Source organism: Mirounga leonina, unplaced genomic scaffold (assembly GCF_011800145.1).
Source record: "Mirounga leonina isolate KUSES-001 unplaced genomic scaffold, KU_Mleo_1.0 Mir_94, whole genome shotgun sequence".
NCBI lineage: Eukaryota > Metazoa > Chordata > Mammalia > Carnivora > Phocidae > Mirounga > Mirounga leonina.
The window spans coordinates 33665184-33688835 of NW_023270855.1; the positions used below are offsets into that span (position 1 = coordinate 33665184).

Sequence of the window (23652 nt, forward strand, 5' to 3'; positions counted from 1 at the left end):
AAAGAAAGAAAGAAAGAAAGAAAGAAAGAAAGAAAGAAAGAAAGAAAAGTCCACGCAAATAGTTGTCTCTAAGTCTTGTTCCCAATAGCTCAGTGGTTTTATAACAAGTAAAAATGGCGTAAATATGTAAAAAATATATATATATGTGTATATATTTCAAACTGATAGGCACTGAGCACACAGGGCCTCTCTTCCCATGTATGTATTGGTTGTTTGGTTTGGGTAGTTATCGAATCAGAAAAATGAATTATCTGGCCATTAGAATTCAGAGTAAAATACCCATAAATTTAATGTTATAAATAATTTGGTGTACCAAGAAGCCTACTTTAGGCCACCATAATATTCAGAATCTCAACATACTAATTTAAAAATTACATGAAAAATTGCAAGCAAATTATTGCTTACAGTAGAATAAAGTCACAATTTTATATCCTCTTTATAGATAGATACATTTTATATAATTTAAAGCAATGACCCTACAGCTGTATTCTTGCACTTCTGCTGTCTTAAGAGGTAAAAAGGAAGAAAATGGTTCTGTTTGTCCCCAGCATGAGTGTGATGCCAGCTTCTAAAGGGAGGACGGTGTACGGACTCAAGAAACGCTCTCATGGAGAAGCTCTGGCCAGACCTGGCACGTACAGCACGATGGCTGTCACCGCAACCAGGGCAGCCAACATGGGCATCCAGGGCCAGGGTTTCTGTGTGGAAAGAAACCAAGAGTCAATATCACATTCTTCCCTCTCTTTTCATACCTATTAACCCCTTGGTTCCAGAGAGTCCTGAATATTTAACAGAATATTAGAAAAACCTTGTCTTTGCATAAGAATACATTTTAAAAAGAAAGGAAAGAAAGGTGAGGGAGTGCAGGTGTGAGGAGAGCCATGACAGCAGGAACACTTTTCGAGGATGGTTGTGTGGAAGCCTGATACAGCTCAGGAAAGTCTTGGGCAGTTTTCAATTTTGTTACAGTTGAAACCTAATAGTGACTTCTAAGAAACCCTGTGGGCTTAGCCTGCTTTACTTACTCCAGTATCCATACATTACAACTAACTGATGTACACGGATGCCTGGAATATATGTCTGCATAAAATGTTTATTTCTTGATAAAAACCAGATTTGTATGTTGGGGTAGTTTTATACAAGGAGCTGGTGGGTAAGGTAACAAAGAAAATGGCCTAAGCTTTGATTCTCTAATGTGAAACCACAGAAGACAAGATCAGATGGGGTTTAAGATAGAGAAGTGCTATTAGGACCTTGCCTCTTTGATACTTTTGGTAAAGACCATGTCCAATGTAGTAATGTCATGGGATTATCTCATATGTTCTACTGACATGCATGCCTGTTGCAGGCAAGCATGGGCGGGCGATTCGCTGTTAACTTTCAGAGGGCATTATAAAATCAACGTGCTCTGGATGATAGCTTTATTTTCACTAGTGTACTGAGAGTCTTATATAGAAAACTGGCTTTTAAAGAAATATGCGATGTTGCAGATCAAGGCTCAGAGAGATATGGGATAGGTTTATACTTTCATAAGTAAATGCACATTGGGGTTGAGATTGTGAGCCAATGGCCCATTATGCTAATCTCATCCTTTTTCATCTTCATAGCCACAGTGTAAATGTAGGCGAAGGGTTGAAAAAAGAAGCTCTACACTATGGAAAAGAAGAGGGAGAGGAGGAGTTGAAGAAAGCTGGCTGAAAACTTCAAAGAGGCAAACGCTTCATTTCTCATTCAAATCTGATTAAACATGTAATTGGGAGGGGGGGTACTAATATTGCAGCAATTCTTAGTTTACTCCAGTTTGCTAGAGACAAAGACTCAGTTAAAGGCAGCACATTAACAACTGATTAAGTTGGAATTAATTCATGGTTAGCAGCACTACAAAGGAAACAAGACAAAATGTTATGTGATTAGTTGATTGTTCAATTCATTCGTATGACACAATACATGGCATACTAAATGAAGGGTTTGCTTCAGGTAACGAAATACCTGTGTGGTTTTGCCATGCACTATATTACAAATATGGCACAAACAGGTGACGGGGACAAACAGACGAGGACTCAACAGTAGTGCTTGTACCTTTCTCTACCACAATGGACCGAAACACCAAAACAGGAAAGCCAGGAATAGGCCGATGAATACGGCTGGGACGGGTTGTAATATGGAAGGCTAAAGAAGGGAAGGGATATTAAAATCATTTTATGCTATAAAAAAAAATCAGATAAGATGATTTAGACCCCAGGGGGGTGGGAAGGAGGGTAAGAAGACTGAGGTAACAGAAGTAATAGCACTCAGGTTTTGCACTGATTCAAACATTTTAAAGACATCTAATACAATCCAGAATGATGGGACTGTGGTATGTAACTACCAGTTTAAAAGGGACGGCTGGAGGCAGTGGATAATGTGGGTGCCCCTAATCCCCTAATGAAATGTAGCACTTTTAAGACATTGCAACAGCAACACTTCACCACTAATGCTCTGCTTGACCTTACATTACTTTTGTTCCATAGCTGGAATCCATTACTTGATAATGTAGTCCCTTGGAAATGGCTAAAGTTTATTTTATCCCTCCACTGAAACCTTTTTTTAAACCAAAACTCTCTTGCCTGAGATGGTACTGCTTTCGAGCTTAAAAATAAAATGCCTTGTGATACCTGCTTCCTAAACCAAGCAAGAGATCTGACACAAAGTGTGATAAACATTTGATATATAAAGACAGGCAGCTGAGTCTCAGGGCTTTTAGTTATGTTACCAGAATATAATTAATTTTTTAAAATTGGAAGGAGTTACTACAATGAGTTTTATTACAGAGAAAAATTTAGTACCTTAAGTCTAATACCATAGAAAAAGGAAATTCACCTTTAAGGTCAATTATTGGTACAACTATAAATAATAATAGCCAGGTTACTTTTGAAAGGCTCTAAATAGTACAGATTATGCTAGATGTCTTCATAGGTTAATTTAGTAGAAGGTGGACTGAAATTCCATACTCAGAAAGATATGATTAACACAAAAGAGAGAAGTGACCAAACCATTACGATCTGATTTCAGAAGAGTTCTGTAATCTACATTTTCAAAATAAATACAATCAATTTTGCTTATAGCATAAAGCCTCCATACCCAATTTATCAACTTCTGAAGGGCTTCCACCTAAGCAAGAAGCCTTCATTTTCTAAAAAACTAAGACTTTCTTTAGTGAAGGACAGTTGGACACAACTCATGAGCATTCTGTGTGCAACTGTGTAACTGGATGGCCATGCAACATCACTCTTTTGTACTTGTGCGGCAAAGTCAAGCAGAGTGCTTTCCTCTGTAGGAAGAGTATGGCTTATGCCACTGCAGTGTCCAAGCCATGACAGGCATTTGAAATAAGTCAGAGCACAACCAACTACACTGAACAGCCATCAGTTAGGGCCCACAAAGGCAATGATCACCAAAACGTAGAACACAACACTTATTTAGTATAACATCTTTTTAAAGACCATCTGCCTTTCTAATAAATGAAAAACAAATAGTAAACTCAATTTATATGAAAATGTTCCAATTTCACTCACACACACACACACACACACACACACAGCCCTACAGAAACTCAACAAATATTCCCAAATATTTATAGGAGGTCAAAAAGACACTAAGCTTTTTAGGAATATGCCTTAGTGAGAACATTATTAGTATAAAATGAAAACCATAATTAAGTTTCCATTTTTGATACAGCCAAATGTTCAGGAGTCAACGTGTACTACTCTTTCTTAGGTGGGTCCCTGGTGGTTTAGTGTTTCATTTCTGAGCAGGAGAAATGAAGTGCCAGACGATGGCTTAGTGACAGAACTTCAGATTCATCTGGGAAAACCTGACAGTTCTTAGGTAAATTATTTTCTTGCAAACAAGGCTCTTCCTCCAGGCAGTGCTCAGGCTCTTCTAGGGATACAAGTTAAAGGGGCAAATTCTTACTCAGAAATCTGACAGCACAATGATTCCATCATGGAATTTCATAATGAAAAGCTCAGTTCATGTACTACAGGCCTTAATTTCTCAAATCAGCAATAAAGTCCTCTGAAAAACCCATTTCAGGGCTCTCACCTGCCTCTCAGTCAAAGCTAAGCCAAGTTTGCAAAGACTTACATTATTTCCTTTCTCTCGAAGCAGCTTCAGGTTGTCTTTACATTGTTTGAGCTCATCTGTGATTGACTGTTTTTCCTGCTCAGTCATTTCAAACTTCAACTTCAGTTCTGAGAGTACAGTCTGTGTCTTTTCATACTAAAGGCAAAGAAAAAAGAGTGTGCAGACTCAACTTAAAATGGGTATGAAGTTACGGTTCTAGTCAGGCTTAATACCAGACCTTATTTAGCCACCTGCAACACCAAAGTCAAGCGTTTTTGTAAGAATCATTTGTACTAATAATAGGAAGTCTTTAATGTTAACTTTAGTCTATGTAAGAACTTTCTGGTCCTGGAGTTTAAAAAAAAAAAAAAAAAGAGAAATCACCACTGTGTCATCTGTTTCTAATATAAAGGGTCACTCTTTCCATTGAGTGAGTTAGAGGAGAAAAGTAAAATAATTTTCAAACTGAGAAAAGAAAAGCAAGTACAGAAAACCTTTGTAAGCTAATTAAATGGCAAGGTTATGATGTCTGAGTTTATATCCTGGTAACCAATGTCCGCCAAGCTATTTTAGTCCTAAAGTAAGAAGTACTAACTAACTCCCATCAGGCTTTTCTTCACCCAGGCATCACTGGGTAGTAAAGTGTTCCAGATAAATGAATTTCTAGGCAAATGATGTAAAGAAATGTATCTAAGGTACTAACCACTATGATTGGGACATTTCTATTTTTCGACCTAAAACTTATAAGCATCAGTAAATAATTTTTACGAATCTGTTCCTGACAAATATTTTTCTAGAGTGAAACATGAAACTTCCTGCTCTGAAAAACTGTTCACTGAATATAATTTGATGTTCAGACAGACAAGCTCTCCTTTGAATACAGGTGAGGTCAATGCAAGACATAGTACGGCTTGCCTCTAAGTGCTGAGGAGGCAGGAATTCTGACTGGTTCTATTTCTAGATATTGCATCTTACATGCAAGCTGGGCTCTCAGTCAAAGAGCAAAAATTGTTCTGCCGTTGGTTATGCCTCTGTCTCAGCCTCCAGTGCCCCACTCTGCCACCGCTGAAGGTTTTAGAAGGAAGAAAGACAAGGACTGAATATAATATAAATATACCACGGGACCAGCGTACCACAAAGGTTTTTCCTCTTTCAGTCTATCTCCAAGAAATTTCTCAGTAGAGGACACCTTTATGTGGTGCTTCTGAATAATGCAAATACTCTGGAAAGATCAATTAGGAGCTCATCATTATGTACTCCAAAGAGAAGTACTAAGGAGGATGCAAATGTATAAAAACATTAATCAGAAGAGGTGGGAGCAGGGGGATTAGCATCAGCAGAAAGACCACCAGTAAGTGGGAAGAAAGATACGGGTACTGAGAGGGAGGTAAAATGTGAAAGGAATTCCCTGTTACCTAACAGTGTTCCCAGAACAAGTCTGGGTAGTATGTCAGACAATGAACTATGGAATAAGATTCATGGACTTTATGACAGCTTTTTTTCTGGGGTCTGTGGACTTCCTTCCAGAAGGCAGAAGGTTGCCAGCAGGCTGCCAAAACAAATTCAGTGTGCCTAGACTAGTCTCTTAGAACATAATCAATTCTCAGTGATCTGATTCTTAACAGTGACTAATAAAGGGTAAGTGAAAACTGCTTTGCTGACCTAAATTCTCCCTTACTTTCCTTTTCCACTATTCTTACATCCAGCCTGCCCTTTACACCAAAGCACTTAATCATTTCTCTGTTCCAGTGGCTGTGAAGCAGAGTGACAGGAAGACAGCTCAGTCAGGAAGAGCCTGCTGTTTACCTTCAGCCTGTGAGCAGGGTGGGAGGGGCTCTGGCCCCACAGCAAGGTGGTGAAGCCAGACAGCTTTCCTGAGTCAGTCTTTGCACCATGGACTTGTGTACCAACGTTTTATGAATTCTTAAATTATAGATATACCTACTAAAGTATAAAGATGCTTTTCTTAAGTCAGATATAAAGGTGATATACCATTATTTTTCTCTTAATACTTGAGGATTAAAATTTACTTTCTCATGTACCTTTTTTTGGTTAAATGTTCAAATACAAGTTGCCATACATATAAAATTTAATTGTTGGAACAAAAGGTCACCTTCTGCAGCCTTAGTTTCACACCTGGCTTGGATAGCAATTTTGCTCCATCTTGCTTTCTAACTCGTAGGTGAAAAAGGAGCTCAGTTCTGATTAAGAGGAAAATACCACACAATATTACCAACACCTTTGGTTCTTCTTCATAAAAATAATCATATCTGGCTTGCTTAGCTTGTAATATTTTAGCCTGTTACAGTGCTGAAGATACATGATACTGTGCACATTAAGCATGATTCTATGAGAGAAAGGAGAACAAAGGGGAAATGTTGAAAGAGAATATATGTGCATTAATAAAAGGTAGTAATTCATTTGCAGTGGATTACACAGATATAAGAATCTCATTAAAGAACATTTTAGTTACAGACTAGTATCCAATAGTTAACATCAGGACAAACAGAAAGAGAAGCAATCTTACATTACAAAGGAGTGTGATGACTACACATCATTTCACAATGGAAAACACTGAACAAGAAAGTAGAAAAGAAACATATTGACAAGTTCACACATATTTTTAAATGTGCTGCATTTAATGCAATCCAAAGCTATCAACAATTTAGACACTGTGACAACATGCCACTGCCCATTTGTGGAAGCAGTTAAAGCGTTTCTCACTGATTGCTCAGTGACCAAAAACAGGCAAACAAATAATGCAACAAAACGGCCAATGCATTCAGAGTAACATACAACAGAATCATCTTCCAACCACAGCATTCTTCCCAGATTTTGAAAGAAATATGGCATACGGACTGGAAGGACACAAAGTGCTTACAGTATTAAATACTAGGATATTTACTTTGGCACAAAATTTGTGTTCCAACTAAATAAAATGAGATTGCTCCCAGAACGCATATCCTTAGCAAGAAGATAGAAACGAACATATTACAAAATCAATATGGCCACACATAAATAAAAAATGTTACAGGTTTTTTTTTCTTTCGTTAAGAACAAACATGAAGACAGAAGAACAATAATCATGTCCACGTTCAGGATACTACAAGGAAAGGGAAGTGCAAAGAAAAACTGCATTGACTGAACAGATTTTCTAAAAATAATTTTGGGGAAATTTGTTATTAAAGACAAAAAGTTGTCTTCAACTTCCTTCTATGTATAATGAATCCTTCATTTAAGAGAGTCTACAACTGGGATGGCCCCGACCAGAAGGTCAAGATGCACCAGCCTTCTCTGTCCCCTGAGCTGGCCAGGACTCAATGCAGGGAGTAGGATAAGGCAGCAGGACTGAACGCAGCTCTCCTTGCCCCGTTGTCAACTTCAAGGTTTTGCTCAGAAAGAAGCTGGGTGGGTCTCTACTCCAAAATCAGCCCTCACCATTTTTAACATGGTTTTTTTTAAAAGCCACCCAAGTCAAGGTTTTAAGCAAAATGACATGAAAAGTGAGCATGCATATTTGTGAAGAAGGGGAGAAGAAGGGGAAAATGGGGTGGGAGTGCAGGAGAAGAAAGTAAAAGGTCACAGAACTTGTGTTTGGCTGGCTGGCTATGACGTAAATTTTACATTTCAGGCCAGTGTTACTGAGGGCTTTGGACAGCATTATGGTGTGGCCCCAGTTTGCTTTTTGAAAGTATTCTAAGTTAAATATGATACTGTCTTTGAAAGATAAACAATGAATTGAGTAATCTGGTATACAAAGGGCTTCTCATATAGGTCAACTAACTGGTAGAGAAAAAATTTTAATGTAATTTTGTATATTTATATTTTTGAGACCAAATCCTACTGATGAATTCTCTATATATGGACCATGAAAAATAGCTAGAAATCATCAAGCAGAGATGCTCCAAGTATCAACTTTGTGACAGGTAATGTGACTTCTGCTTCCCTTTATTTCTAACTAGCATGAATATCTGATTTGCTTTTGGCTTTAAGTCCAACCATAATTGGGCTCATAATGTCTTTTCGCTTTACCTCTTTCTGTACATCCTTTGCTTGGTTTTCAGCCTTACTGAGAAGAGTTTTTAAATCAGCTGAATCCCGAAGATGCTGTTCTTTCAAGGATCCCACTTGATTCTCAAGCTGTTTTCTAGTCATCTGAAGGATGCTGAGATCACTGGTAAGCTCTAAACTCTGCTTCTGAGAACTGCAACATAAATATTGACAGTTATTCAATTCATGTAGAAACTAGACATAGCAGGAAGTCTAATTTCTTATACATTTCACTAGGAGCGATGGAGTAAATTACAGAGGAGGGAAAAATACATAAAAGAGAATAAGATATGTTCAATAAATTAAAGCATTAAAATACTAAAAAATTGCATGTTTAAAGCTGTGTTCTATTTTCAGATTGAAATATGCACAGAGACTGAAATCTTAAAAGTGAAAGTAGATGACTAACTGTATATTTTGTTATATCACATTATATTAATTGTTTCATAAAAAGATTCAGAGTGGGGCGCCTGGGTGGCTCAGTTGGTTAAGCGACTGCCTTCGGCTCAGGTCATGATCCTGGAGTCCCGGATCGAGTCCCGCATCGGGCTCCCTGCTCGGCGGGGAGTCTGCTTCTCCCTCTGACCCTCCTCCCTCTTATGCTCTCTGTCTCTCATTCTCTCTCTCTCAAAAAAAAAAAAAAAGATTCAGAGTGGGGCTTCCCCAGGAAATCAGCACATATTTCAACTATTTTCTTATTTAAGTATTTGACAAATAGGATGGGGGACAAAAACTTAAGCTTAGGAGTCACTGTCTATTCAAGTAAAGATAAACCTACTCAAATGAAAAGACACACCAAATTGGGGGAAAAGCATGAAACAAAAAACCAGGAGGCGGGGTTCTAGACCCCAGTGCTGCCACTATTCAGTTGTGGGACATTGAGCAAGTCATTTAACTGGTTCAGTTTCCTTCTCTGAGGAAGCATTTCCTGAGCTTGGAGATCTGTGCCAGGCACCATGTTACACAGAAACAAGTAACACAAGGAGAGTCTCAGGGCCCTCCATTGTCAAGTAAGAAGATTGAATTCAGTAATTTCTGAGGCTGATCTTTGGCTTAAATTCTATAATTACTTTTATAACTTGATGTAAAAAAATCCAATTTACACAGTAGGAAAATAGCTTAATAGGCAGGAATAGAATTCTTTGTTCAATTCCTTCTACATCACAAACAACAAAAAACAAAAGACCTACATAGTGTAGCTGTATGAAAGAATGTGGATCCCATCTACAACAGAAATAGCTAAAGGAGAATAAAGTTTTCAAGATGACAGTTTTATGCTTCTCAGAATGGAACATAAGACTGAGACTCAATATTGTTAGTGAAGGAACTATGGAGTATAAATCCCATTCTGATTGTATGCCAGGCAAATTCTTAAGGGGTGTGATGTCAGTCCAATATACAAAATGGCATAGGAGACTCTGTAAAGAAAGACTAACTTCTAAATACTACTTAAATGCTGAGGAGGCTTGCCAAATAAAGTTAGAGTGCCACTAAACCAGAAAAGTTTAGGAAACAGAATTTGTCTTAAATAGTTTATGTGAGTTTAGGCAGACAACTTTGACTAAGGATATAATATATTCCACCCTTCTGGGACCTAATATTTTTAAACTGTATGCTTCTAACTCATAAGGACTTTGCTGCTTTTCAACACTTCAACAAATCTGAAGTAATTCAAAATGTAGCATTTAACAACCTGCCAGATTCTAATTAATTACATCTCAAAAAGAAGGATCAAGTTTAAATCTTTAAAATATCAATAATCCCAAGGCAGGAATAATGTAAGATAATCAATACTAGTAATCAAAGATCACTATTTCTTGCTTAATTGAATATCAAATTAAATGGATCCCCTAAGATTCCAAATATGAAGAATTTGAATGTCTGCATCATCTTACACTCATTTTAAACCAAACAATTTGCCCAAATGTGCTGTCAACACAATCAGTTGGTACACACATATATACTCACATGTGTATACAGTTGTGTTTGGGCCTTTATTCTGTCCTATTCAGGTTCTGGAATTCTTGTTACAAAATTTTACATGTTACAAACATGTTTACTCTTTGTTACTAATTATCTCTAAACATTTAAAAAATACTACACATAAATGTATGAAAAGACTGGAAAAACAGGACACAATAAATATTGTTACTACATGGTATTACAAGAAGGCATCTCAGAGAAAAAATCAGCACACCTTCTTCCTTTAACCAGTTGATTTTTTTTTTTTTTTTAGATTTTATTTATTTATTTGACAGAGAGAGAGAGAGACAGAGAGAGAACACAAGCAGGGGGAGTGGCAGAGGGAGAGGGAGAGAAGCAGACTCCCCGTGGAGCAGGGAGCCCGATGTGGGACTCGATCCCGGAATCCCGGGATCATGACCTGAGCTGAAGGCAGACGCTTAACGACTGAGCCACCCAGGCACCCTCAACTAGTTGATTTTTAAAAATATATAATCTATTACAATTTTATTGTTTTAAGCAGATAATGAGGCTTACTATTTTCTGATGGGTCTAGTCCTTTGTTTCCTCCTAAAGCTTGTTTTTATGGGAACTGACCTTGACCTTCACTGAGTTTCTGCTAACCCTGATTTTCTTTAGGAGTATAAACACAGGCTAACAAAAGAGTAAAGACTCCCATTTCTGGTGTACTGTGGGGAGGGAAATGGATTAATTAAGAGTGGCTTCACTCTGGAAAACAGTATGGAGATTCCTCAAGATGTTAAGAATAGAGCTACCCTACGACCCAGCAATTACACTACTAGGTATTTACCCCAAAGATACAGATGTAGTGAAAAGAAGGGGCACATGCACCCCAATGTTCATAGCAGCAATGTCCACAATAGCCAAACTGTGGAAGGAGCCGAGATGCCCTTCAACAGATGAATGGATAAAGAAAATGTGGTCCATATATACAATGGAATATTACTCAGCCATCAAAAGGATGAATACCCACCATTTGCATTGACATGGATGGAACTGGAGGGGATTATGCTAAGTGAAGTCGGTCAAGCAGAGAAAGACAATTATGATATGGTTTCACTCATATGTGGAACATAAGCAATAGCACGGAGGACCATAGGGGAAGGGAGGGAAATTCAAAGGAGGAGAAATCAGAGAGGGAGATGAACCATGAGAGACTAGGGACCCCGGGAAACAATCTGAGGGTTTCAGAGAGGAGGACGGTGGGGGGAGGGGGTAACAGGGTGATGGGTATTGAGGAGGGCACGTGTTGTGATGAGCACCGGGTGTTATACTTAACTAATGAATCATTGAACACTACATCAAAAACTAATTATGTACTATACAGTGGCTAACTGAACATAATTAAAAAAAGAAAAAAAAGGGAAAAATAATTCTCAAATAATAAAATAAAAGAAAAATAACCAATAAAGTTTCTGAGGAAAAAAAAAAGAAAGAAATCAAGCTCTGGGTGCCGAGTGTGCTCCTGGTTACTGGAATGTTGTTACTTTTAGGCCTTCTCAGCTGACAAAGTAAGGAAATATATGTGCATACTAAGCTCTGTATATACACATATCTATAAACATTTCTATATGTATCCGAGGAGAATATGTTTATTTTTACTTTCTTGGATGTGAAAGAGCCACAGACAACACTTTGGGATTATGGGTGATACTTGCTTTTTTTTTTTTTTTTTTTTTTAAGATTTTATTTATTTATTTGAGAGAGAGAGAATGAGAGACAGAGAGCATGAGAGGGAGGAGGGTCAGAGGGAGAAGCAGGCTCCCTGCCGAGCAGGGAGCCCGATGCGGGACTCGATCCCGGGACTCCGGGATCATGACCTGAGCCGAAGGCAGTCGCTTAACCAACTGAGCCACCCAGGCGCCCCTGATACTTGCTTTTTATCCTTTTCAAAATACTTCATATTTTCCAAAATGAAAGTGGATTGTTTTGTAATGGGAAAAAAAGAGAGTGGCTTCAATGATAAACAGGTACTACTTTCATATTCTGAATTAGAACATAGTGTTCAAATAAAAATATGGAATGGATCAAATTTTTAAGGAAAAAATCAATTTTAAACTATACAACAAATGTTGGTGGGAAAACAGGACTCGGCTAAATTTGCTGGCATAAATTTATTGCATTCATTGGTTTGCTTGTAAGGTACTGGATATTAGAAAGACATACTGGTTTGGGAGAGTTTTTGATTTTATATATTATTACTCTTTATATAACTCTGTGAAATTCAAAAGCTGAATTTGTATCTTTCAATGGTATAAATTCTTTATTATAGTCATTTCCTGATTACCCTAATAGATGGACTCACTGACACGAAAGAAAAACAACTTATATTTGAAATTTTTATCATTTAGTTTATGGGACAAATTCAATCACTAAGTATAGATCTTTGCTGTTTGTTTAGGGCTTTGGTGGGGGTGCTGTAGTCCACGAATGTGTATTCCTTGAGTATACCAAAAGGAAAGGACATGTAGGATGATGGGGGAAGTCCAAAAAAAAAAAAACCCGCTGAAGTATTGTTAGTGTGCTTAACCTGTCAAATAGCCAAAAAGTCTGGCTGAACATTTTGTTTCAAAAAGGTATTTAAGTATCAAATTTAAATTTAATTTAGATGAAAATTTAAGATAAAGAAATATTTTGAAGCTAAAAGAGTTCTTGCATACTTGTGCAATTCTTTTTCTTGCCGCTGCAGTTCTGATGATAACAAAACATTTTCCTTTTTTAGAGAATGGCATTCGGTTTCCAATACATTCCATTCCTTTCTCAACTTCTCTAGTTCACCTAAAATAGTCCCAAAACATATTCATTAATATAGGAACATAACTTCCATAATAATTCAAAGGATAAGGGAAATATTTCAAAGAAAAACATACTTGCCCCCCCTTAAAAACATGTAGATTTTACATGACTATTCTTTGGTTTCTGTTTATTTGGCCTCTATACCTCAGGTAAGTTCCATCACCTTGAACTTCAGCAATATTTTCTTCCCACTTCACTTTTATAAAACAGTTCAGTAGTATTAAAATAAAATATAAAATTGTAAAAAATTTCAATTTATTGTAGAACTTGTGGACCTGAAGAATGTTTATAGCCCCAATATAAAAACATTGTTTTAAAAAAAACCCCAAAAAACAAAAAAAACCCACATTGCTTTATACAACCAAACTGTTATCAAAGAGAAAAACAGCCCAAATCGTTATTCTGTGCAAGATATAAAGTTATCATTGTCAAGAATTAAGAGCTTTATGTAAAATATGCACACTCACTTTGTAGCCTTGTTGCTTCCTCTCTCTGCTGATCCTCACACTGCTGACATCGAAGCTGAAAACTATTTTGCAGACTCGTGATTTCTTTCTCATATTCAGACGCTGCTTTCCGCCACCGCTCAAGCTCAGCTCGCACCTTCTTAAGCTCTTCTTGTAACGAGGCAATGTCAGTGTCCCGCTCAGAAGCAGCCTTTTCTGCTGCTTGATGAAGGAGCAAAATTTCATCTCGGGCACTAAGCAGTTCATCTCGAGTGCTTGTGATTTCACTGTCCTTCTCCTCCCGGAGATTCTCAATATTGATGTGTAACCTCTGTAGTTGGGCTACAAAAGTATATTGATCCATCATTCTTTGTCCAAAGCAATTACAAATAAATGAACTGCCCAAATGGGATTATAGTTACTGCCTAGACCAGGCTGGAGGAGCTGTTTGTTGCTTTTGATTAAATAGTACAAGCAATCCATGTTTAATGCAGAAAATGTCAAAACACAGAAACACAAAGAGTAAAAAACCAAAGTGATCTTTTTACTTCTCCCTCACAGAGAAAGTTGTTTCTAGCATTTGGAATTTATTCTTCTAGATTTTTTATATGCATTTTATACACATATAAAAGCAAAAACAGGGAGGGATTGTAATATATATAATGTTCTCTATCCTGCTGGTGATGAATATCTTTTAATAACAAAAAAATTACACTGTTACTTCTTTGACTAATCCTTTATTTTAGACATTTTAGGCTCTTCAGTTTTTAATTACTATCAAAAGTACTGCTTATAATGCAATCCTGATTTTTTTCTTAGAGTGAATTCCTAGACACAGAATTGCTTGGTCAGATGGTATGCATTAGTAAAATCTTTGATGTTCTTGATTCAATTTGCAGTTTAAATGTCAGTTCCTTAAAGAAGCTTTCTCTGCTGTCTTATCTAAAAATAGCCCTCTCGTTTTCTAGCCCATTACTCTGCCTTTACGGACACATTTTATATTTGCCTATGGTTTATCTTTTCCACTGACTGTACATCTCATGCATACTCTATCCTCAATACTAGCAAACAACCAAGAATTACTGGTTGAATTAATGAATTGACAACATTAATGAATAACGCCTAATCAAGGAGGTGTATTTTTAACAGATCTGGTCCTGTGCCCTCAAGGACTGAGCTGGAAACAATTTGTATAAAATACTTGGTTCAGAACTAGAAAAATAGTCTTGGTTACTATAACACAAGAAAACTATAGGTAGGAAAAGTTCCTTAGGTAGAAAAGAGTAATTAAAATAATTAAGAGAATTTAAGGCTGAGAAAGGGGAAGGCTGCTCCATAAATAAGCGTTAAAAAAAATATAAGGCCTCTGCAGTTTGCAGGAAGCACTGAGAGGTTAACAAGTTCAGAATCTGAAGACACAATGGCCGGAGATTAACAGGACCATACACTTATGGATAATGTCATAAAACACACATGCTGGCACTAGGGGGCACTCAATGATGCCTAGATAAGACCGCTTTAAGATAAAAGGCAGCCCTATGTTACAGAACCTTTAGGGAAAATTGCCCATACGCACTACAGAATGCAAATATAGATTGAAATCAAATTTACATAAGCTAATGGATAAAGGCATTAAATTATAAGAGTTTAAAGAATTTTCTCTTCAAAAAGACATAATATACCCCAGAAATTCTAACTTGACCATAATAAAATTTAAATTTTTAAATAACTCAAACGTCCTTAGGGGAGCCTGGGTGGCTCAGTTGGTTAAGCGTCTGACTCTTGATTTTGGCTCAGGTCATGATCCCAGGGTCATGAGATCAAGCCCTGTGTTGGTCTCCATGCTGGGCATGGAGCCTGCTTAATGTTCTCTCTCTCCCTCCCACTCCCGGGCTCGCTCTCACTCCCTCCCTCCCTCCCTCCCTCTTGCTCTCTTAAAAATAAATATATAAATAACTCATATGTCCCATTCAAAAATAAGAAAGAAAACACCAAAGACTGCTTTTTCTCTGGGATATTTTAGGGCAAATATCATAGGCCTCATACAATGATTCCCCATTTTTTCTGAACTGAGTTTGTCTATTTAATTTCTTCTCACCCTACATCTCAAACTAAAATTTAAAAATAACATTAGTTCCTTCTTTGACAATGAAGACAAATTAATTTTGCTTTAGGAATTTTACAATAGCATGGGAAAGAAAGATCTCCCCTAGGGCTCTCACAATTCGAGCCTAACAGTACCAGAACTATGATTTGAAGTAAACCCTTGGCAGGCAAGGATCTTTCTGGTCTTTTCTGCAATGAACCTGTGATAGCTCACACAAAGAGATAGCAAAATGGTGGGTATGAAGAGCAGCCTCTACCAATGAAGGCACTGCAGGGATTATTATTCTATTCCATGTGATATATAATTTTTGTTGCAATGCAAGTATGTTTTTTGTTTGTTTTTTTAAAGCTTTATTTATTTACTTTGAAAGAGAGAGAGCACGAGTGGGAGGGGCAGAAGGAGGGAGTAAGAATCTCAAGCAGACTCCGCATCAAGTGCAGAGCCCAACATCGGGCTTGAACTCATAACCCTGCGATCAGGACCTGAGCTGAAACAAAGAGTCGACGTTTAGCTGACTGCGCCACCCAGGTGCCCCTCAATGCAGTATGTTATGAGCATTAGAAATAATGTCACCAAGTTAAAAGTGCTGATGCACAGAGTAGCTCAAATTGATATCCTGTCCAAAGGCCCCCTCTGTAGCAACTCACTATATAACCCAGAGTCTTACCAAACCCATGTCTTCACCCATGCTCTTCCCACTCCAAGTGTCCACTATTAGAGTACTAGGGAATTGTGTTTAAAACAAAACAAAACAAAAAGCCCACCAAGAGCCTAGTTATAGTCTCAGATTCTAGGGACAAACCAAAGACATGAAAAATGGGAACTCTCTGTACTCTTACTTTCCATTCCTTTTGAATCACTACAAACAATAATAATCCCAAATAGCCCTGGGGTGTTCCATACCTTGAAGAACCTGTATTTGTTTACTGGATTCCTCAACTTGATTTCGATAGGCTTTTCTTTCTTCTTCCAAAAGAGCTAAAAATAAAAATAAAATACAGTATATCTAATTTTGTGAGTTAATGGAAGTGTTCAGAATTGAGCGGGTGGAAATTTCTAAGAAATTCTCACCTAAAGCTTATTGAAGGAAACAAAAGCTAAGCAGTAAATATTATCAGTATTAGCAGTTAAAAGTTTAAAGGTTTTAGGAGCACAAAACAGTAGTAAGTAATCAATCTATTCAACCAAGTAGCAGAGTTTTCTAGACCTTATATCACCAAGATTATATGTGTTATTCTTTACATGAGGAGCCTTCTTGATAGTTGTTAATCAGCATTTTGAGCTTAAATTTTAAAAACAGACTTAAAACCCTCATGTTTACAGCCAAGTGAGTACTAACTAACAGAAAGTTCCCAGTTCCTCCTGGGGATGTGAATCTTCCTCCTGATCAGGAAGGTTGTCCATCTTAGAGAACAGGAGGACTCCATAGGCTATTTACTTTCTCCTTGTTCTAAGACTTTGTACGGTACCAAGTGACTGCAACTAGGTAGTTACTGTGAATGATATGGAAATGTAAGCTCTAGGGAATAAATATCACCAACTCCACTAGCCTATGACACTATGGATAAGTAAACTACTAGAAAAGAAAGTGGTTGGGAAACTTCACGATTCTATACCTTTACCTTGCCTGGTTGTTTCCATTTACCGAAGAATACACTATAAAATCACAGGGCATATAAATTTCCCTCATCTTACACTGAAGAACAACATTAGGTGTAACTAAAACTTAGAAATTGAAATACATTGTTTTTTCCTTTTGTTGCACTTAATATGTAATTAACTGTTAAGATCTTTCACTGGTACAGGTCCTTCTTGATCTTCACTCACATCAACAAGGTGAAGGAAGTAGAGCAACTGTAACTCTCCCCACTATATTGTCTGAAACATATGTTCAGAGAGGGTAAGTGAATGTTCCAAGATCACATAGCTAATAAAGTTGTGGATCTGGAACAAGATACTATGCCTCTGGACTCAGTTATGTCACATTGTTTCCGCATCCCCTAAAGAATCAATGTAATCTTGATCTCACCTTGAAGTTCAAAGCATTTTTGTTTACTCGCTCTAGCTAGTTCCTGGGCTTCAATCAATTCCTTGCGAAGATGCTGAATTTCTTGTTTTGCCTCAATTTCTGACTGTGCACCCTGCAAGTCATCTGACAAAAATACGTTTATTTTAAAAGCAAGAGTTAGTATCACACTATAATCTCTGCAACCAAATATTAGCCATCTCTTTCATGTTTAGACATGCATAGTTAAAGAACACAGCACAACTGAGTTAAATAAAATTTAGAAGCAAATTATATTAAGCATTTTAGTCATTTTACCCTGGAGAAAGAACACAAGTACAGCTAAATATATATTAGTAATTCATGGCAATGGTATTATTAAATATATATTAATAAATACTAATTATACATTTCACTCATGTAGAGCTTATGTAAGCCTTGACGTTCAGTAAAATGGGCATACGGCATTCTTCTTCATCAATTTTGAAATTGCTTGATAACAAGTTAGAAAAAAATTCACTTGGAACTTAACTGGAAATGGAAAAACAAACACAAACTTTTCTTCAGGAAAAAGTGTTTTAGCGTTATTTCCCCCTTGTGGAGAACAAAATAAAAACCAGGCTGAAATCTCTACCATGCTCACTTCGTCATCAGTATTTCTCCAACACTAAACACATAACAAATATTTGCTCAATTATTAAATAATGTGACCTAAATAAATTAGATCCAACATTACATCTCAAATATGCCCCCTCCCCTAATGTCTTTCTTTACTCTCTTGTAACTCCCCTCATCTTTCACTGTATTAATATCTTCTGCTATTGAACACTGCCTGAAATAAATATATCATCAGTTAGGCCATATTCTTCTAGTGCATTCTATTTGACTATTACTTTGGTTTACAAGTAGCTCAGGCATAACAACTTTATTACAAAAGAGCTAAGAGGGGCGCCTGGTTCAGTTGGTAGAGCACGTGACTCTTGATCTTGGGGTTGTAAATTCAAGCCCCATGTTGGGTATAGAGATTACTTAAAAATAAAATCTTTAAGGGTGCCTGAATGGCACAATCAGTTAAGCGTCCAACTCCTCATTTTGGCTCAGGTCATGATCTCAGGGTTGTGAGACTGAGCCTGTCACGGGCTCCAGGCTCAGTGAGGAGTCGGATTGAGATTCTCTCCCTCTCCCCTTCCCCCAACTCATGCTCTCTTTCCCTTTCTCTCTCTCAAATAAATAAAATCTTTTTTAAAAAAAGATTTTATTTATTTATTCATGAGAGGTATAGAGAGAGAGAGGCAGAGGGAGAAGCAGGCTCCCAAGGAGCAGGGAGCCCGATGCGGGACTCGATCTCAGGACCCTGGGATCATGACCTGAGCAAAAGGCAGACGCTTAACCATCTGAGCCACCCAGGTGCCCTCAAATAAATAAAATCTTAAAAAAAAAAAAAATCTTTAAAAGAAAGAGCTAAGAATAAAATTTCACAATATGATCATAGCAGGTCTTAGGTGTTACATACACATATTTTCATACTCAGACTATATCCAACTTTTTCCTGCAGGAAAAAGTAAATTTGACTCTGGTTTCATTTATTCTAGTCAACCTATCAATTCTTCCTTCAAATGGTCTCTTGGTAAGGGGGGAGGCATGTAAAGAGAGAGAGAGAGAGATTTTCCAGTGGCAGGAGAACTGTCACAGCAACTACAAAACTTCTCTTCCAACACCACACATTGGAGTCTGCAAAAGTCCTAGCTGCCCACCTCTGGATTTGTCATTATGTCCTTATTATCAGGAGTATTTAGGAAGTAAGTGTCATGATGCCTACGTCTTATTTTCAAGCGGTTTAGCAAAAAAACCAAAACATACATACATAACATCCTTCAATAGATAATTTCTTAGTAGTATATTTGTGTTTTTTTAACCTTGGCACTTTTGACATTTGGGGCTGAATAATTCTTTGTTCTGGGGGCTCTCCTGTGGATTGCAGCATGTTTAGAAGTTTCCCTGGTCCCTACCTACTAGATGCCAGCAGCACTCCCTCTGAGTTGTAACAACCAAAATGTTTCCATATATTGCCAAATGTCCCTCTGGGGGTAAAACTGCTCCATGTTGAGAACTACTGTTCCAGGCTAATAATTTGATAACCAAGAAAAAAAAAATCTATATGTAGACCTGTTTTCCACAGAAGCACTGGTTAGTAGCTCTGAAACTGCTTTTTGTGTATTCTAAAAGTGATCAAATAAATAAATATATTGTAGATAAAGAGAGATAGGTTTCTTACTGTTGGAGAACAGAATTAACTATATGGAAATAGGGAAGACAGAATTAATCCTGTGGTGTAGGGTAGGATTAGAGTATGAACTCTAATAGATCTGAATGTATAGACAAATGCAGATGTAGAAATTAAATATAGGTATGTGAGATTCTGTATATAGATACACATATATGTATGGGCATAAGTATATGTGTACATCTATTTCTTAAATGTCTACTGAGTGGGCCTAGAAGTAATAAGCACACCAAATACTCAGATCTTGGTTTCTAAATACTATTCTCCACTAAAAAAGAACTAGAGCTCTTTGGAGAAATTGTTGATTTCAGTGCTAACTAAGGGTGGGAAAGCACAAAATGAATGTAGAACACCTTTTGTGTCAGAAAGTAACAAAGGGCTAAAAGAATGGTTCATGTTGAAAAGATACAAGGGGCTCCCACTGGCCAAATGTGGGAGAATGTGGGCATCAAAATAAATAATGATAGTGAAAGGTTATAATCCACTGAATAACACATAAATCCATGAATTCACAATGATATAGATAAGGAAGGAAAGAAAGAAGGAAGGGAATGAGGGAGGGAGGGCACAAGAAAACCCTTCCTAATGGTAGAAGGCCAGCTAACAAATGTAGAGGGAATGATAGAATTAGGAAATCACTATTTGGCAACTATTATAGTAATAACTGATTCAAGCAAGAATCCTCCATAGATGCTAACACTAGATAAAATTTGAGAAGTAACAGGATATTTATACAGAGTTAACATTACCAGTGACAGAACAATTCAACATCAGTTGCCTCCTGATATGATGTCCAATATTATTACTGAGGGACATTTTACAAAATAACTGTGCTCTTCAAAAATGTCAATATCATGATAAACAAAGAACTGAGAAACAGTTCCAGATTAAAGGAGACCAAAGACATGTGACAAGTGAATACACTGTATGACTCAAGATTTTCTTTTATAATGACATTATTTTTCTTTTATAGAAGACATTATTGAGACAACTGACAAGATGGGAATGAGGTCTGTGGATGTGATAATGTAATACATTACTGTTACTTTCCTAACCCTGAGAGTTGTATGGTGGCTATTGAAGAGAAACAGAAAATATACACTTAAGTATTCAGGAGTAAAGGCTATCAGGTCTGCAATTTACACTCAATGGTTCAGGGAGAGAGAGGAAGGCACATGGAGGAGGGAGAGGGAAATGGATAAATGAAATTCTGTAAAATAGTAACAGCAAATGGAGTGAAAGGTTAACATTTGGAGAATCTAGATGAAGAGTATATGGGATTCTCTGTTCTATTCTTGCAACTTTAAGTCTGAAATTGTATCAAAATAAAAACTTAAAAGCAAAATTTCTACGTACGTACACATATAAATAAAGAAAATATGGTAAAATACTAACAATAGTTGAATCTAGGTGGTAGGCATATATGAGTGTTTTTGGTACTCTTCAAATTTTCTTGTTTGAAATTTTTCATAATTAAAAAAGGTCTCTTGAAATTACCAATCCCAATGTCACAATCTTAGAATAAGCCCCAATCATTTCTGTCTAAAGTCTTGCCCTTAACCTAGCCTGCCCTTCTGCATTCTATCCTATATTGGAATACTAAAGCAATTCTCTTAACTCAGATCAAGAACTGATCTAAATGAGCACTGGGTGTTACATGCAACTGATGAATTGCTGAACACTACATCTGAAACTAATGACGTCCTATACTGGCTAATTGAATTAAAAAAATAATAAAGAACCTATCTTGACTCCCTCTTATGACAGGTGCAGACATCTTTATCTGACTTTTTAAGGTTCTCCATAATCCAGTCATTACTTATTTTCACTAATATTTCACTCACTAATACACTCAATTCCTATTAGTCTCCTTAGTAGCTCTGTAGTAGTCACCAGAGTACTTTCCTCATGTATCTTTGCTCAGGCCATCTCCTTTACTCCTCCAAGCCTGCCCATCCTTTAAAGCCCAGGCTGAAGTCTCTGCATCTAACCCCCTGACTGCATCTAACTCCCAGCAGCACACATTGGTCTCTTGCCTGATTTCTAGAGCTTGATAGTCAAACCCAAGCAAACCAGTAAGCTCTTTGCAAGTTCTCTAATTGTTCAATAGCATTTAGCTTTATTTTTAAAAGGAGCATGAACCCATATAGATACACAGAATTTTGGAAGGCTTACTCTTTTCATTTGATAAATGAAGAAACAAAGGTTCAAAGATCTGAAATGGCTTACACATCTGGAAAGTGGTAGAGATAGGACTAGAATTCTCACTCTAGCCCAACTGTCTTTCCCATAAATCATAGTAACTTCTTAGTTATATGATAGAAATTAGCTTTAATTAGCATGCTTTCCTAACAACCAACTCTTACTTCTTCTCCAGAAATAAGAGAACTCCTATCATTGATTTCTTTTTAGTAACAAATGTTAAAAGCATATATGTTTCACACTTATGTTCCATACTACATGGGACACACTATACTCCATCTAATACAATGCTAGACATACAGTGAGCACTTAACTATCTGATTAATAAACAAGATAACCAAAGATTTGCATCTAAAATGTGTAGATTTAAAAAATAAACATAATAATCATAAATGAATTAATACAATAACTACAGAACTATTTTATTTTGAGGAAGGGGATCCTTTTATAAATGAAGAATCATATATAATCCGCCTTTAAGGTCTATGAAAGCAGACAATTCTTCAGCAGAACAATTCCCTTGATCAGTCATGTTATGAAGCAAAACTAATACTTGCTTTTTAAACTAAAAACAATGGAACAGATTTTATGGTAAGTAATTATGCTTCAGGAAACAAAATATAATCTAGGCATTAATAAATTGTGATAACATAGGGATTTACTATTTGCAAATTAGTTCTTTGTACCACATAATAAAAAGGATCAGCATTTTAATTAGAGCAAATAAGATGCCATAAATCAAATAATGGACACACACAAACTCTACATAGTGTTTGATCATAGAAATGAAGATACTGGCCAAAAATCTTTATAAATTAAATTTAATACACACAATTACTATTCAAACTAATCAAGTAGTTAGTGTGCAGATCCTCTTTTCAGAAAACCAAGTGCTAATTTTTTTATCCAAGACCGATGAGCAAATCCTTTTGTGCTAAGGTTGGCACACTGTATTTCATATGGCTATGTGGGAAAATGCATTACTTTACTATGGCTTGGGTCTACTCTCATGGTGCTCACTTTTGTCATGGGAAGGGAATCTCTATATCAATCTACTTCACAATCTTGGGAAAAGTGTTGTGATGAGTACTGGTGGAAAGTGTTTAGATGAAGATAAGTAAAAGGCTTTCTGAGCTAAATCCATTTTATTTAGATGTGCAAGTCACACAGAAATAAATGGTTTTTAGGAACCATGATAAGCTGTTAAGATGAACAGAATCTGTTTTATCTTTAACATAAATGCTGTATCCTTACAACTGCCTGGTGTATACAGTCTCGGCCATGGGCCAGCTTTTCTCAGAATAAGGCTAAACTCTTTTTTTTTTTTTTAAGATTTTATTTATTTATTTGACAGAGAGAGACACAGCGAGAGAGGGAACACAAGCAGGGGGAGTGGGAGAGGGAGAAGCAGGCTTCCCGCCGAGTAGGGAGCCCGATGTGGGGCTCAATCCCAGGACCCTGGGATCATGACCTGAGCTGAAGGCAGACGCTTAACGACTGAGCCACCCAGGCACCCTCCTACAAGATACCCTAAATTGAATTTCGTGTCATTACTTCTTCAGAAAAGTGACTAGAGGTTTAACGTAAATTCTGACCTTTGCTCTAAACATGGTTGAGATACTCTGAACCATTTGGAAAAGGGCCAAATCAAAGCACTTCTTCCTGTTTTATTTTA

At 37.0% G+C, this 23652-nt stretch overlaps 1 protein-coding gene across 33 annotated transcripts in view; it reads right to left on the reverse strand.

Annotated features, from left to right (window-relative positions):
• Nucleotides 1–232: 232 nt before the first annotated feature.
• SLMAP (sarcolemma associated protein) overlaps nucleotides 233–23652 on the reverse strand; it is a 162204-nt gene continuing 138784 nt past the window's right edge. For 15 of the 33 annotated variants that reach the window (XM_034998032.1, XM_034998027.1, XM_034998025.1 and 12 more), the window contains 7 exons: nucleotides 17516–17638; nucleotides 16390–16464; nucleotides 13401–13721; nucleotides 12798–12915; nucleotides 8137–8308; nucleotides 4126–4260; nucleotides 233–698 (listed from right to left, as the gene is read on the reverse strand). In XM_034998032.1, the coding sequence (XP_034853923.1) occupies nucleotides 606–698; nucleotides 4126–4260; nucleotides 8137–8308; nucleotides 12798–12915; nucleotides 13401–13721; nucleotides 16390–16464; nucleotides 17516–17638 (1037 nt within the window). In that variant the 3' untranslated portion in view covers nucleotides 233–605. Of the gene's footprint in view, nucleotides 699–2079; nucleotides 2170–4125; nucleotides 4261–8136; nucleotides 8309–12797; nucleotides 12916–13400; nucleotides 13722–16389; nucleotides 16465–17515; nucleotides 17639–23652 lie in introns of all 33 variants that reach the window. The other 18 variants (XM_034998033.1, XM_034998026.1, XM_034998018.1 and 15 more) reach the window with 3 other exon arrangements.